This window comes from Delphinapterus leucas, chromosome 2 (genome assembly GCF_059928025.1).
Source record: "Delphinapterus leucas isolate spDelLeu-1000000601 "Yukka" chromosome 2, BTC_Dleu_Yukka2, whole genome shotgun sequence".
Lineage (NCBI taxonomy): Eukaryota > Metazoa > Chordata > Mammalia > Artiodactyla > Monodontidae > Delphinapterus > Delphinapterus leucas.
Genome location: NC_143130.1, coordinates 80,238,918 through 80,255,845, shown reverse-complemented (window position 1 = coordinate 80,255,845; position 16,928 = coordinate 80,238,918). Strand labels below are relative to the sequence as shown.

General features: G+C 36.2%; 1 protein-coding gene across 12 annotated transcripts in view; it reads left to right on the top strand.

Annotated features, from left to right (window-relative positions):
• TCF12 (transcription factor 12) overlaps window positions 1-16,928 on the top strand; it is a 380,655-nt gene that overhangs the window by 282,430 nt on the left and 81,297 nt on the right. For 10 of the 12 annotated variants that reach the window (XM_089907165.1, XM_022579593.3, XM_022579585.2 and 7 more), the window contains one exon: window positions 15,010-15,145. In XM_089907165.1, the coding sequence (XP_089763291.1) occupies window positions 15,010-15,145 (136 nt within the window). Of the gene's footprint in view, window positions 1-15,009; window positions 15,146-16,928 lie in introns of those variants that run through there. The other 2 variants (XM_089907168.1, XM_022579591.2) reach the window with 1 other exon arrangement.

Sequence of the window (16,928 nt, the reverse complement as noted above, 5' to 3'; positions counted from 1 at the left end):
TGGGCCAGTGGCTCAACTGAAGCAGTTTCAGTGAAGCAGTCCCTGTTACCAAAGGAATGGGTGGACAGCTTCTCAGCCAGCTTTAGTTGAGCCAGTCTATTCTCAAAATCAGACTGGCGTGCCAAACAGGTACTCACATACAGAGCAAGGCCTTAAGCAGAAAGGTGAAACCTTAAAATAGATCCCAAATAAAGCCTGAAGACCTTCAAACACAAAGAGGGTAAGAGCATGGATCCAGGAGAAAGACATACCTTCAAATCTCAGGGTCAGCAAGAAAATCAGTGAGCAAAATGGACTCAATTGTGAGTACCACACCTGTTGGCTTACCAGCCCCAGAGTCGTTGGGGGTCTTCTCTGGTCTCCCTATGGGCCACCAAAATGTTGACCTAAAACAAATAGAGTACCAGATATTTCTCCAACAAAGATGGGTTTATTTGGGATCAGCAAAGAATTGCAATTCAAGGTCTGTAACCATGGTGAGCCACATGCAAGTCTCCCACAGCAAGGAAAGGAGAATGCTTTTATAGAGGGCGAAAAGGAAATTGGGAGGGCTGGAGTAAACAAGAGTTCATGGCTTTTCATTGACTGAGTCCTTGTCAGGAAAGAAGAGGAGTCTTTCTTCTTTCTCTGGACTCTGTTATCGTCACAGGTGGTGAGAGCTCTCCCTTCTGATCTCTCAGCTCTATTTAATTGAGGTTTCTGTTTACGTTTTACAGGTGCAACTAGTAGTAGGGGAGTGATGGTGCTTTAAGAATAGATTATGTCAGAATTGAATATTGAACTTAAAAATTTCAGAAGTCAAGTGGTTCCCCATACCAACACCTTTTCAGGAGTAGATTATTCGATGGTGATGGAGGATTGTTGGAGTCAGGAATGTTAAGACATAAAACTGGCTGTTGGATCAAATGTTGAAGCTATCCAAGAGATGATTCACTAATAAAGGAGCATGTGAAAGGGCATGCACAGTGGCTGGCACACAGTAGGCATTCAAAAAATGTTTGACTCTGAATCCTGCGATCCAGGAAAGGGTAGTAAGCCATCATCTGCCTTCAGGGTGAGCCGGGCTTTGTGAGTTGTTGGGAGCAGAGGTAAAATAAATTGTTTTGTGGGAGTTATGTCTCATCATGAAGTATGAACAGTAGGCAGTTTTAATTTCCTGCTTCTGTTAAAAGGCCAGAGAGAGTTAGATTATGCAGAGGTAACTTGGCAGGGGGAAGAGGCATTGTTTCTTTGTTCCTATTCCCTCCATAAAACTTGCTAATTATATTTTTCGTGCTACTCAGTGCTGTTTCAGAATATTGTTTCAAAGATCATTATTCTTTTGTAAACTTATTTCAGGAGAAAGGAGTCTGTTAAATAATGGCTAGAGATTAGACACCATCCTGGGGAAAAAAAGTGAAAAAAGAGGTGACCACAGACTGGATATTACATGTTAATAAGGGATTGTTGTCAGTTTGGGGGATGTAACGAGCTGAGAGATGGAAGAATAAATGAAGCAGAAGCAGCAGAATACTGACAGTTGTTGAAGCTGCGTGAAAGGTATATAAAGAAAGGTTTATTACACTTTTTTTCCTAATTTTGTTTATATTTGAAAATTCCCAAAATAAAAAGTTTGGTTTTTAAAAAGATGTCCAGTATAGAATGTTTCATTTCAAAAAGTATTACATGCCTAACTGTAGGCCTAGTGCTATATTGGGTTTTGTGTTACCCTTAAATGTATTCTTGAGAATGCAAGGTATGGGAAAGAGGGTATGCTCATTTACTAGATGTGAAAGCTAACATTAAACAGAAAGGGAGTGGCTTCAGAGTATTAGAACTCTGCTGAAAATCGTAGGACTACATAACACCATTTCCACAGAAGCAAAAGAGAAATGACATTTCCTTATCTCTTGTTCTTCTTATGTTGGTTAACATCTCACATAGTTGGCTGCTTTGTATTCATAAAAGAAAAGGCTCAAAAGCATACTGGTACCTTTACAGGAAGTCTTCCAGAGGGCCCTATTTATCAAGGAAGTTTCTAAATTCAAACAGTCAGAAAAACTGCTCACTTAGGAGAAGACATGTTTAGAGTATGCTCACTACTAACCTCATGGGAGTCTGCCTTCAGGACATTCCTATAGCATTTTTGAAAGTGGGGACTCTCCTTATGGAAGCCTATAAAATACCAAGTCGTTCTTAAATTATTTAAATACTGGATATATTAAAATAGCTTTTATTTTTGCTGGGTTTTTTCATAGTTCTTTTATTTCTGGGAGGTCTCTTTTATCAATCTACATCCCAGATCTTCCTACTTCGTTATCTTTCCATTGGCTGATACAGGATTCAGGAGAAAAGTTCAAAGAAAATAATAGTGAAAATGAAATAATAAGATGGTACAATTTCCCTCTGTTTACTGATAATTAAGGAAGATTGAGAAACTTAAACTGCTAAGATTGCCATGTTTTAGTAATTTAATAGTATATAGGTAGTTTCTTTTCTTCTCTTTTTTCTTTTTTCTCTTTTTAAGCCAGAAAGATTGGGCTGATTGTGTTGGCAGGATGCATTTGATGGATGACTGTCATTATCTTCTCAAACCTGCATGACACTTTAAATATTGAAAATGATAATTAAATTTTCAAGAGACCATGTTGAGATTATAAGATTTGGGACTTGTAAAAGAATGAGCATAGCAGTTGGCTAGTAGTGGTGGCTGGTGTGTTTTTATTGACCTAGGAAAGAAATAGAAGCATCTCAGGTTTTCTTTTACTTTGTTTCCTTGTACATCCCTCCCCACCCCCTCCCCCAATTAATATATTGTCCAAAATGTTGGTAATGACTTGAAACTATTCAGGTTGCACAAAGCATTTAATGAAATCTTATCTTAGACAAAACACTAGAGAGGATCATAATTAATGTCTCATTTTCTGCCAGTTGCTATTGATTACTCATTCAAGATCCCTTTGTTCTCAGAATGATAACTGTAGTTTGCATTGCTATCTAATGAGATTCTCAGGATAGAATTCTTTAACAACTTGCTGATAATTGCTAACATATCCCTGGAATTTCAATGTAAATTAATTTGCATAATAATACAATTATTTCACAAATGTCTGTGTTTTCCAAATTCGATTTATTACAGCCTGTTTTTTAATCATTTGTAGAAAGTTAACAGAAGACTGATACATTATTAAAGCCCAGCATTTATATTTTGCCCTGAGTTCCCCTTCACCCTCTGAGATTTTGATTTGGTTGTGACATGAGGTGAGAGGCTTCTTTGTCATTTTCAATTCCCCTGTCTCTGAAACTTCAGAGGGACTCACAGCTGAACTGTACTGTGATGTTTCTAAATTAAAAGAGCAGTTGCAAATATAATAATACTATACTAATTTTGCTTTTAGAACAGTTTTCTTTCTTTATCCCTCAGTGACAAAAGAATACATGGTACAGTATAAAGAATTCATCTGATAAGATCAGCAACAAGACAAGGTTGCCCACTCTCACCACTCATTCACATAGTTTTGGAAGTTTTAGCCACAGCAATCAGAGAAGAAAAGAAAATAAAAGGAATCCAAATCGGAAAAGAAGAAGTAAAGCTGTCACTGTTTGCAGATGACATGATACTATACATAGAGAATCCTAAAGATGCTACCAGAAAACTACTAGAGCTAATCAATGAATTTGCTAAAATAGCAGGATACAAAATTAATGCACAGAAATCTCTGGCATTCCTATACACTAATGGTGAAAAATCTGAAAGTGAAATCAAGAAAACACTCCCATTTACCATTGCAAAAAAAAGAATAAAATATCCAGGAATAAACCTACCTAAGGAGACAAAAGACCTATATACAGAAAATTATAAGACACTGATGAAAGAAATTAAAGATGATACAAATAAATGGATAGATATACCATGTTCTTGGATTGGAAGAATCAACATTGTGAAAATGACTCTACTACCCAAAGCAATCTACAGATTCAATGCAATCCCTATCAAACTACCACTGGCATTTTTCACAGAACTAGAACAAAAAATTTCACAATTTGTATGGAAACACAAAAGACCCCGAATAGCCAAAGCAATCTTGAGAATGAAAAATGGAGCTGGAAGAATCAGGCTCCCTGACTTCAGACTATACTACAAAGCTACAGTAATCAAGACAGTATGGTACTGGCAGAAAAACAGAAATATAGATCAATGGAACAGGATAGAAAGCCCAGAGATAAACCCACGCACATATGGTCACCTTATCTTTGATAAAGGAGGCAGGAATGTACAGTGGAGAAAGGACAGCCTCTTCAATAAGTGGTGCTGGGAAAACTGGAGAGGTACATGTAAAAGTATGAGATTAGATCACTCCCTAAGACCATACACAAAAATAAGCTCAAAATGGATTAAAGACCTAAATGTAAGGCCAGAAACTATGAAACTCTTAGAGGAAAACATAGGCAGAACACTCTTATGACATAAATCACAGGCCGATCCTTTTTGACCTACCTCCTAGAGAAATGGAAATAAAAACAAAAATAAACAAATGGGACCTAATGAAACTCCAAAGCTTTTGCACAGCAAAGGAAACCATAAACAAGACCAAAAGACAACCCTCAGAATGGGAGAAAATATTTGCAAATGAAGCAACTGACAAAGGATTAATCTCCAAAATTTATAAGCAGCTCATGCAGCTCAATAACAAAAAAACAAACAACCCAATCCAAAAATGGGCGGAAGACCTAAATAGACATTTCTCCAAAGAAGATATACAGACTGCCAACAAACACATGAAAGAATGCTCAACATCATTAATCATTAGAGAAATGCAAATCAAAACTACAATGAGATATCACCTCACACCAGTCAGAAAGGCCATCATCAAAAAATCTAGAAACAATAAATGCTGGAGAGGGTGTGGAGAAAAGGGAACACTCTTGCACTGCTGGTGGGAATGTGGATTGGTACAGCCACTATGGAGAACAGTATGGAGGTTCCTTAAAAAACTACAAATAGAACTACCATATGACCCAGCAATCCCACTACTGGGCATATATCCCGAGAAAACCATAATTCAAAGAGTTATGTACCAAAATGTTCATTGCAGCTCTATTTACAATAGCCTGGAGATGGAAACAACCTAAGTGTCCATCATCGGATGAATGGATAAAGAAGATGTGGCACATATATACAATGGAATATTACTCAGCCATAAAAAGAAATGAAATTGAGCTATTTGTAATGAGGTGGATAAACCTAGAGTCTGTCATACAGAGTGAAGTAAGTCAGAATGAGAAAGACAAATACCGTATGCTAACACATATATATGGATTTTTTTTTTTTTTTTTTTTGCGGTACGCGGGCCTCTCATCGCTGTGGCCTCTCCCATTGCGGAGCACAGTCTCTGGACGTGCAGGCTCAGCGGCCATGGCTCACGGGCCCAGCCGCTCCGTGGCATGTGGGATCTTCCCAGACCGGGGCACGAACCCATGTCCCCTGCATCGGCCGGTGGACTCTCAACCACTGCGCCACCAGGGAAGCCCAGTATATATGGAATTTAAAAAAAAAAAAAATGTCATGAAAAACCTAGGGGTAAGACAGGAATAAAGACACAGACCTACTAGAGAATGGAGTTGAGGATATGGGGAGGGGGAAGGGTAAGCTGTGACAAAGCGAGAGAGTGGCACGGACATATACACACTACCAAACATAAAATAGATAGCTGGTGGGAAGCAGCCGCATAGCACAGAGAGATCAGCTCGGTGCTTTGTGACCACCTACAGGGGTGGGACAGGGAGGGTGGGAGACGCAAGAGGGAGGGGATATGGGGATATATGTATATGTATAACTTATTCACTTTGTTATAAAGCAGAAACTAACACACCATTGTAAAGCAATAATACTCCAATAAAGATGTAAAAAAAAAAAAAAAAAAGAATTTATCTGAGAGGAATTCCCTGCCAGTCCAGTGATTAGGACCCCGCACTTTCACTGCCGAGGACACAGGTTCAGTCCCTGGTCCAGGAACTAGTCAGGAAACTAAGATCCTGCAAGCCACGAGGCCAAAAAAAAAGAATTCATCTGGGAAATTTTAACAATTTATGTACTCTATTTTATCATGATTGTTTTTTATACCTTTCTACATCTTCAATTAATAAGCTCCCCGTCGGGCTTCCCTGGTGGCGCAGTGGTTGAGAGTCTGCCTGCCGATGCAGGGGACACGGGTTTGTGCCCCAGTCCGGGAAGATCCCACATGCCTCAGAGCGGCTAGGCCCGTGAGCCATGGCCGCCGAGCCTGCGTGTCCGGAGCCTGTGCTCTGCAACGGGAGAGGCCACAAGAGTGAGAGGCCCGTGTACCGCAAAAAAAAAAAAAAAAAAACTTACTGTAAGTTTTTATTACAATAATCTAGGCTAATAAAAAGAAACAAAATTGAGTTATTTGTAGTGAGGTGGATGGGCCTAGAGTCTGTCATACAGAGTGAAGTAAGTCAGAAAGAGGAAAACAAATACCGTATGCTAACACATATATATGGAATCTAAAGAAAAAAAAACGTTTCTGAAGAACCTAGGGGCAGGACAGGAATAAAGACGGAGAGACGTAGAGAATGGACTTGAGGACGCTGGGAGGGGGAAGGGTAAGCTGGGACAAAGTGAGAGAGTGGCGTGGACATATATACACTACCAAATGTAAAATAGATAGCTAGTGGGAAGCAGCCGCACAGCACAGGGAGATCAGCTCCAAGCTTTGTGACTACCTAGAGGGGTGGGATGGGGAGGGTGGGAGGCAGGCACAAGAGGGAGGAGATATGGGAACATATGTATATGTATAGCTGATTCACTTTGTTATAAAGCAGAAACTAACACGCTGTTGTAAAGCAATTATACTCCAATAAAGATGTTTAAAAAATAAATTAAATGAAATATGGTATTTTATTAATTTGAAGAAACTTCAAATTCCAGAAGAGTAGAGAGAATAATATAATAAACTTCAAGCCTCTAAATTTCTTCTTTGAAAAATAATTTATTTCATATATATATAAAGGCATTAAAAGAATACAAAGAGCAAAAAATAATAATAATCTAGGCTATCTTAGTGTTTCAGGAATAACCCTTTGTTAATTATCTTCGGTAATTAGGTACATTTTTCACAGATGGAGTTGCTAGATGACTGTAGAAAAGATTCTTTTCTCTAAGCATGTGTTAAGAAATTTAGTGCTATGTCATTTCAGAATACTAATTCTGCCTTGAATAAGACAGCAGAATAAAACTGCTTTGTCGATTTCTGTATCCTCTGGGGTACTTGGGTATTCTTTTTGCCTTAGATACCTCCAGGACAAGATCAATAATGCTTCTCATTTGTTTCAGGCAGGCAGAAAAATCAATAATATGAGATGATATGTAATTTTATTTTAGGAAAAAATTCAGTAGTTTATTATGTGTACTTTAGTTTTACCAGAATGTTTGAAGGATCAAATAAAGGAAAAATACATGATTTTGTCAGTGGTAGAATATCAAAATGTTAGGCATATATAGTTTAGCCCTTGATTTTTAAAGTCATATTTACCATTAGTTCCACGGGTATTATTTCTTAGATTATCAAGTCCTTGTGGAGAAACCTTGTCTTAAACTTCTTTTGTGTTTCTTATAGTACTGAACATTTCATTTTAGTTAACAGCATAAAATATCATCTTGTGTTCTTAGAGGAAACAATTTCTCCTACATTTACTTTGCCTAATCATTTTGACCATGATACAGGTAAAATGGGGAAATGGTTATTTCTATGATTAGGACAGCTGAGTGAAGGGCAGCTGAATAAAGAACAACTTCTATTATATCTTTTTTGGCACTAATATTCACTGGAGAAAAAGAAGACAGTATTTCCTAACCACATCTCCAGGTTTGGCAACAATAAGGAGAAAAGTATATCAATGGTAAAATTGGTAACAAGGAAACTTTTTTCCCTAAAAAAAACTTGTTCTTCTTTTTCTTCCTTTATTTCATGCATATGTACAAAAACCTACCAGTATGTATTCTATAGGTAACTCAGCTTTAGGATTATGGTTCACAAATTCATTTATAGGTCACTTATATTTTTTTAAGTTAATCTTATAAATGGTAATTGGGTTTCTGGACTATTGTGGAAGTTTTATTGTATTGAGGAAAGAGCCTCTTCAACAGAACTAGATTCATGTTAGGTTCCACTGCTTGCTATTTGTATAACATAAAACCTCTGTACGTAATGCTTAGTAAGATTGCAGTAAATATTAACTGAGATGGTACATTTGATGGTGTGCTAGTGGATCCTTGATATTTAGTCTGATTTTCTCCAAGTTTTTATTTTGAAAAATTACAAACCCACAGAAAATATACCAGAATAGTACAGTGAGCATCCAGGTACTCTTAATCGAGTTTCATCATTTAACATTTCACCATATTGGTGCACATGCATTCTTTTTCTTTCACTCAATATGTGTCTGTAGATGTTTGTATGCTAAATGTGGGTTTATGCACACAAATACACACACTTCTGCTGAATTACTCTGAGAATAAGTTGGCATTTTTCTGTTTATTCTTGGTCTAGGTTGATACAGTTTAAATCTGTCACACTCTTTGGATTTAGCCTCTAATTGTCAATCCTTTCTCTGGGGGCCTATTCTCTTTTCTATTTCCAATATCCTATCTTACTTTAGCCATTGGGAGTTGCAACTCAACCGTCTTGGATTCAGGGCAGACGAGGTCTCCTTACTTAGGAGAAAGAGTTTGTGCCCAGGAAACAATTTTTAAAAATTCCACTCATCTTATTTTCATTCTTTGTGATACTTAGAATATGGTAACCTATGGAGGAAAAAAAAAGAAATGGAGTTTTTACTTTCTCTAGGGCCTACCACCATACTACTCACTTTTACTTAAGCTTCTTTTACTTCTCCCAGTGATCCTGTGAAATATTAATATAACCAAACAAAACAGATGCATTAATGTTAGATAATTTGCCCAGGACCTTACAGTCAGGTTTTGAACTCAGGGTAGCTAACTCCAAAGCCCATGCTGTTTCCAGGACATCAAAGTTGTTGTACACATTTTATTTACTTTTAGGAATATAAGAAATACATTTGCCTATTCACCTTTTAGATTGTTTTATGCTTCTTTTAGTCTTTATTATGACTATTACTGGACTTCTTTGAAGAAATAACTTACTGGCTACATTTTATTCATCTGAAAGTTTATCTATCTTTATCTTAAGCTTTAAGCAGACAGACTTCTTAACCGTCCTCCAAACTCAGCCCTTTGTTTTGCCATTAAAGCATTACGTAAGGGATCAATTAATATTTTCTAAAAAGGGCTACATAGTAAATAATTAAGGCTTTCCAGATCATACATTGTCTGTTGCAACTACTCAACTCTTCCACTGTAGCACAAAAACAGCCATAGCCAATAATGTATAAGTAAATTGAGACTGTGTTCCAATAAAAGTATTTTCCAAACAAGCCCAATTTGACCTGTAGGCCATGGTTTGTTGACCACTAGTATTAATCATCATCTTATATGCTCATTAGAATTTATATGCCAGGGAAATGTTGAAAGGAACACTGTTAAGAGATACATGAATGCCCATCTCCTCTCCCGTATTTGTTTGTGTGGGTACAGTGACCAGTTTTGTATGTACCTTCTACATGAGAAAACACAGATGAAGTAATAAGTACAGCAGGCACCTCAAAACATGATATCATGAAAGTCAGTTTGCACTGAGCAGGGAACATCCTATTAAAAGACTAATGATGTTTTTAAGGAAAAATTCAAGGTACATGACCCCTGCCCTCAAACATGTGGTAATAATATGTTCCATCTAGCATACTCTAGCCATATTCTAATTGCTATTTGAGGAATGTCAAATGTGCCTAGCACAGGCAAAAAAACAAAGAAAGAAACACAAAACAGATGTAACAATGGAAATTTTAGTATAATGTGTGGGAGACTTGATGATTCCTGGGTCACACTATTCTCACACAAATAACATAATCAGGAGATCCACTTCTAATGTTTGTTATAGAAATAGAAAGGATACATGTGTCATTTACATTTATATTAATTGTTTTCTCATTTTTATCATTTCTCCTAGAGATTATTGTCTTAAGGGGAGCTATTTCTCCTTCATGTCTGTTAGTCAACACCTTTGTTTCCTAATCTGTTGGAATTTGTGTGATTAATGCTAAGTAATTACATTGATATTATGCAGTCTTTTCATATACACATCATATTGTCTAGTGATTGAAATCCGCTTCTCACTTTGCTCTTTTGTAAAAGAAGATATCAACTCTAGTCAAAGAATCACTTACCTTTTGAGAAGTCTGAAAAATTTGTCTTCTTAATTATAAACATTTCTGAAAGATGCAGTGATCTTTGGGTGATTTAATATACTGATTACTTCATGTGTGCTCCAGCATTGTTGAATAGGCTTTTTTTGAAAAACTGAAATATCAAATATCACATGAAGAGACAGTATAGCAAAACGTATGAAGTGCATGAAAGCAGTGATCAGAAGGAAATTTATAGTTGTAAATGTCTACATTGAAAAAGAAGAAAGATCAGTAACCTAACTTTATACCATAAGAACCTAGAAAAAGAAAAGAAAACCAAACCCAATGCTAGCAGAAGGAAGGAAATAATAAAGATTAGAGCAGAAATTTTTTAAAATAGAGAAAAGGAAAACAATAGAACCAACAAAATCAAAAGTTGCTTCTCTGAAAAGATAAACAAAATTGACAAACCTTTAGCTATATTGACTAAGAAAAAAAGTCTAATTACTAAAATCAGCAATGAAAATAGGGAGCATTACTACCAACCTTACAAAAATAAAAGGGATTATAAAAGAATACTGTAGAAGAAATCAGACACTGTAGAAGAAATGGACAAATTCCTAGAAACATACACACCACCAAAACTGAAGAAATAGAAAATCTGAACAGAACTAAAACAAGTAGATTGAATCGGTAATAAAAATCCTCCCAAAAAAGAAAAGCACAGGACCAAATGGTTTCACTAATGAATTTTACCGATCATTTAAAGGAGAATTAACACCAGTCCTTCTCAAACACTCTTAACTGATTCAACGAGGCAAGAATTACCCTGATACAAAACTAGAGATATCACAGGAAAAAGGAAACTACAGACCAATATCCTTTTTGTATATTAATGAAAATTTTTCTACAAAATACTAGCAAGCTACAAATCCACCACCGTGTTAAAAGGATTGCACACCACGACTAACTGAGTTTTATTTTAAGAATGCATGTGTATTAGACATATGAGAATTGATCATTCATTAATTAGAATGAAGGGGGAAAAGTCACTCAGTCATCACATTTGATGCAGAAGAAGCATCTGACAAAATCCAACACCCTTTTATGATAAAACACTTCACAATACTAGGGATAGGCAGGAACTTCCTCAATTTGATAAAGGTCATTTGTGAAAAACCCACACCTAATACCATGCCCAGTGGTAAAACATGAAAGCCTTTCCTCCTATGATCAAGAACAGGACAAAAATGTCTGCTTTCACCACTTTCATTCAACATTTTACTGTACGTTCTCTCCAGAGCATTTAGGCAAGAAAAAGAAATAAAAGACATCCAAATTGGAAAGGAATAAGTAAAAGTATCTCTGTTTGTAGATGATATGATCTTTATACATAGGGAATCTATAATAAAATTATTAGAGCTAATAAATGAATTTAGCGAAGTTTCAAAGTCAACACACAAAATTTAGTTTTATTTCTTTACGCTGATGAACAAACCAAAAATAAAATTAAGCAACAACTCAACTTACAGTATCATCCAAAAGAATAAAATACCTAGGAATAAATTTAACTACAAGGTGTAAGACTTGTACACTGGAAACTACAAAGCACTGCTGAAAGAAATTAAAGAAGACCTAAGTAAAAGGAAAAATATTCAGTGTTCATCAATTGGAAGACTTATTGTTGTTAGGATGGCAATACTCCCCAAAGCAATCTACAGATTCGATGCAATCCCTATCAAAATTCCAATGGCATAGTGGGAGGGAGGGAGACGCAAGAGGGAAGACATATGGGAACATATGTATATGTATAACTGATTCACTTTGTTACAAAGCAGAAACTAACACACCATTGTAAAGCAATTATACCCCAATAAAGATGTTTAAAAAAAAAAAAATTCCAATGGCATCTTTTTGCAGAAATGGAAAAGCTGATCCTCAAATTTATATGTAACTTCAAGAAATCCCGAATAGCCAAAACAGCATTGAAAAAGAAATGTAAAATTGGAGTACGCATACTTCCCAATTTCAAAACTTAATACAAAGCTACAGTAACCAAAACACTGTGGAACTGGTATAAGGTAGACATATAGACCCATGTGATAGAATTGAAAGTCCAGATAGAAACCCGAACATGTATGACCAATTCATTTTTAACAAGGGTGCCAAGACCACTGAGTTAGGAAATACTGTTTTCCTCAACAAGTAGTGCTAGAGCAACTGGATATCCACATACAAAAGAATGAAGTTGGACCCCCTACCTTACACTATATACAAAAGTTAATTCAAAGTGCGTCAGTGATCTAAGTATAAGAGCTAAAACTATAAACTCTTAGAGGCAAATGTAGGGATAAATCTTCATTACCTTGGATTTGACAGTGGATTCTTAGATATGACATTAAAAGCACAAGAAACAGGGAAAAATAAGTTAGACTTCATCAATATTAAAAACTTGTGAATCAAAGGACATTATCAAGAAGTGAAAAGACAACCTACAAAATGGGAGAAAATATTTGCAAATCAGATGTCTGATAAGGGTCTAATATACAGAACAGAACATATAAGAACACTTAGAATACCACAGCAGAAAGGCAACTCAATTCAAAAATGGGCAAAGGACTTGAATAAACATTTTTCCAAAGAAGATACACAAAGGACCCTCAAGCCCAGGAAGAGTTGTTCAGCATCATTAGTCACGAGGGAAATGCAAATCAAAACCACTTCACACCATGAGGATGGCTATAATTTAAAAAACAGAAAGTAACAAGTATTGGTAAGGATGTAGAGAACTTAGAACCATCATACAATGAAGTGTAAAATTGTGCAGTCACCATGGAAAACAGTTTGGCAGTTTCTCCAAAAGTTAGACAGATTTTGCCACGTGACCCAGCAACTCCACTCTTAAGTGTATAACGAAAAGAATTGAAAAGAGATACCCAACAAATACTTGCACACCAATGTTCATAGCAACACTATTCACAATAGTCCAAAGCTGGAGAAAACCAAAATGTTACATCAATGGATAAATGCATAAACAAATTGTAGTATACCTGTCCAATGGAATATAATTCATTCCTAAAAAGAAATGAAGTACTGATACATGCTGCAACATGATGAACTTCAAAAGCATTATGCTAAGTGAAAGAAGCTGGATGCAAAAGGTCACATATTAGTTATTCCATTTATATGAAATATTCAAAATAAGTTAAATCCAGACAGAAGCAGATTAGTGGTTGTCGGGCTGGAGGAGGGGAGGAATGGAAGTGACTGTTTGAATGGGTATGGAGTTGCCTTTTGGGGTGACAAAATGTTCTGGAACTAGATGGTGATGGTTGCACAACATTATGAATGTACTAAATGTCACTGATTGGAAATGTTAAAATGGTTAAATTTTATGTTATGTTAATTCCACCTTAGATTTTTAAGCTGAAACATAAATATTACTTAAAATTATTAAATAGTGTGACAAACTGAAATGAAAGTCTTTCTGGAGGCAGGGACTGGACTATTATGACTAGCAGTATAAAGTTCTACTGATTCTTTCTAACCAGAGCTGAGGTTTATTTCTCAGTACCTTTATGATGCTCAGTAGCTGGAATGACAACTACCAACAGTATGGTGATAACAGTAAGGGGTATTATTGACTGGGAGAATAGTGAATATATGAGAGAAATCACAGCTCTTTTCATTTGAGAGCATCTTCTCAAGTATATCTAACACCCTTTCCAATTGAGGTCTTCCTTTTCCCTCGGCTACCAGAAAGGTTGAAAACAAATTCTGCCAAATTAACTTCATTTGCTTTATGACACGGTCAATTCGTTAGTAGGTCAGGGCTGCTGAATCTCTGGATTTCAGTGAAGTGCTTGACACAGTTTCATGAGATCACTGTGACATACATTAGGGCTCTCTCCTCAGCCTTGTCATCCTGGACAAGGATAAAAATGGATGATTATTATGGATCAAATATAACAAGATGAATTTTATCAGAGATAAATGTTAAGTCTTGTACTTGGAACCAAAGAACACAAACTGAACAAAGAAACCATTGGAGGGACATGACTTAAGAGCAACTTATACAGTAAAGAGTAACAGGGTGTGATTACTCTTAACCTCTCAGTATGAGCTAGCTAGCACAAATGGGTTGTTTAAATGTAGTGTTGAAAACTACTCTGCATTAATAAGGCCACATCTGGGGCATTATTCTCCATTCTCCTTTGCAAGAGACTTTGACAAATGGAAAATCTAGAGGTCTGTATCAGAGATGGTGAGGAGGACATTCAAACCATGTCATGAGACACAGTTGAAGAAAACAGGAATGGCTTGTCTTGAAAATATTGGCACTCTTCAAACAATGAGAGCTTTCCAAAAAGGAAAAAAAAATGGAAAAAGAACAGAATTGACTACCTTTTGTGGTCATGAAAGCATTCAAGCAAAGACTGAGTGGCCATTTTTCAAAAATGTTCTTGATGATTAAAGAGTGGAACTACATAGTAACTAAAGTATCTTTCAACCCTCAGAGTGTATGGATCTACATAATTACTAGAAAGCAGGCAACGTGAGGATGGGGAAAAAGAGAAAATACAGGTTTAAACTAATGGTCTAATAAAATTCAAGTAAGTACTTAGATACTTCCTAAATTCAAGGGTTTGTTGAAGTTACTATAGATAGTTCAGGAGTGATGTCATTTTCAGATCTGGGTTCATAATCAATGAGAAGATAACTTGTTTTTTTGGCCTTGTTTTGTAGTCTAGCCTCCTGAGACAAGATCTAGGGCTTGGAAGCCCAGCACAAATCTCTTCTTCAGGAAAACCTGGGACACCATACTACTCATTCTCTGCCACAAGTTCCAGGAGAAGACCACTCCATGACTCTGCAGCACTTGGTAAGTGTATCACACAACAAACCCCATTTTACAAATGTTTCTTCCCTACCCCACTCCCCCTTTGTCTATGCTTCTGGCTGTACTTTTAATTAGAAGAAATTTGGTTTCTTGGGTATCACGATGATATTGGGGCTTATTTACATAAAATAATATATCATATATTTAAAAAAATATTTTTATTTGGTCATCAGTATAAGAGGAACTGAATAGTGAAAAATGGAACTTTAAAAATGGGATTAGTTTTTCCTCTTATAATAAAAATGTCATGTACTAATATTAACACCTTATTCTTGACTAAAATTGATATAATGCTCAACAGTTTACCAAGTGGTTTTATAGTATACATTCTCATTTCATCCATACAGCAGTCCTAGTAGTCAGTGGACGTAATACTAGCTTTAACATAAAATTGAGGCTCAAAAGAGGACACATTCATATAACTAGAGGTGATTTATGCAGGATACAATTTAAGATTTTCTGACTCCAAGCCCGATGTTCTTTGCATATTAGTTGCTTCTACTCCCCACTTTTTAAAAAAATTGAGGTAAAATTAGCATAACAATTATCCATATTAAAGTGTACAATCCAGAGACATTTAGTATATTTACAAAACTGTACAGCCATCATGTCTAGCTCCAAAACATCACCTCAAAAGGAAACTCAGTAACTATCAAGCATGCAAATCTCATTTTCTTTAGCTTCCTTCTTTTATGTCTTATACATACATAGCCTAACCAGGCCAATCTGTTTTGTGTTGCTGCTTACAGCAAGCCTCAGGTATACTCTGACACCCTATCCAGTCAGTGTTTAAATGTGGGAATTTTTGGTTATTCTTACCAAAGAATCCTTTATATAAGAAAATTGAAGTTATAAAGCATGTTTATATTAAGGATAGACCAGCTTCTGAAATAAACATAGTCCACCAAAAGAAAGTATGTCCCAGTTATTTGTTCCACAAATACTTGTTGACACCCCTAATTTGTATGTCTACCTCTGTCAAACCTAAATTTTGGTAAAATATCCCTAGCCTTTGGGTCTAGAATATGCTTGAGGGTGTAAAAGGGCACAGTGATGGATTGTCATACTAGGCATAGAAAGCTCTGGTTAGATATGCCCACCTCTCAGTGTTATGGGTGGTTGAGTATATGTACTGTTAGCTCCGATGATTTAGACCACTGCACTCATTAAGGAAATGGTAAGTTAAAGTATCTTTTCTCCACCTCCACTTTTGTTTCCCACCAAATTAGTTAGTCAGAGTAAGAACATTCTTTTGAGTCTAGATGTGGCGGTGTCACTCTAGAAAAATATCTGTTAGTCTGCTATGTGAGCACACACTGTGATAAAAAGCACTAATATAGACCAGTATACTATTACTAAGAGTTCAAGGAGGAAATAAACTATTGGAATATTGAGGGCAGGGAGGGGGAGTGGATTTCATAAATACTCAAGCTTTCCAGAAATTAAAGCTTATATATTCTTCATTTTCATTTTGATTATGATAATGCTAGGTACTATGGATTATTTCTTCTATGCCAGGTACTGTGTATACATACTGCATCTTTACAAAAACTCTATGAGGTTATAATATTAACGTCATGTTGCAAATAAGGAACCAAGACCCTGGAAGCTAAGTAACTTAGCCAAGCCTTGGTATCCAGGGAGGTGCACTCATCTCCTGGGTGAATACCGTTTAGTGGATTATTATTACATTCTTTATTGTTATTTCTCAGTCTTAGACACTCTTTCTCGGCGTTGCAGTTATCCATAAAATCTCTGAAAGGAC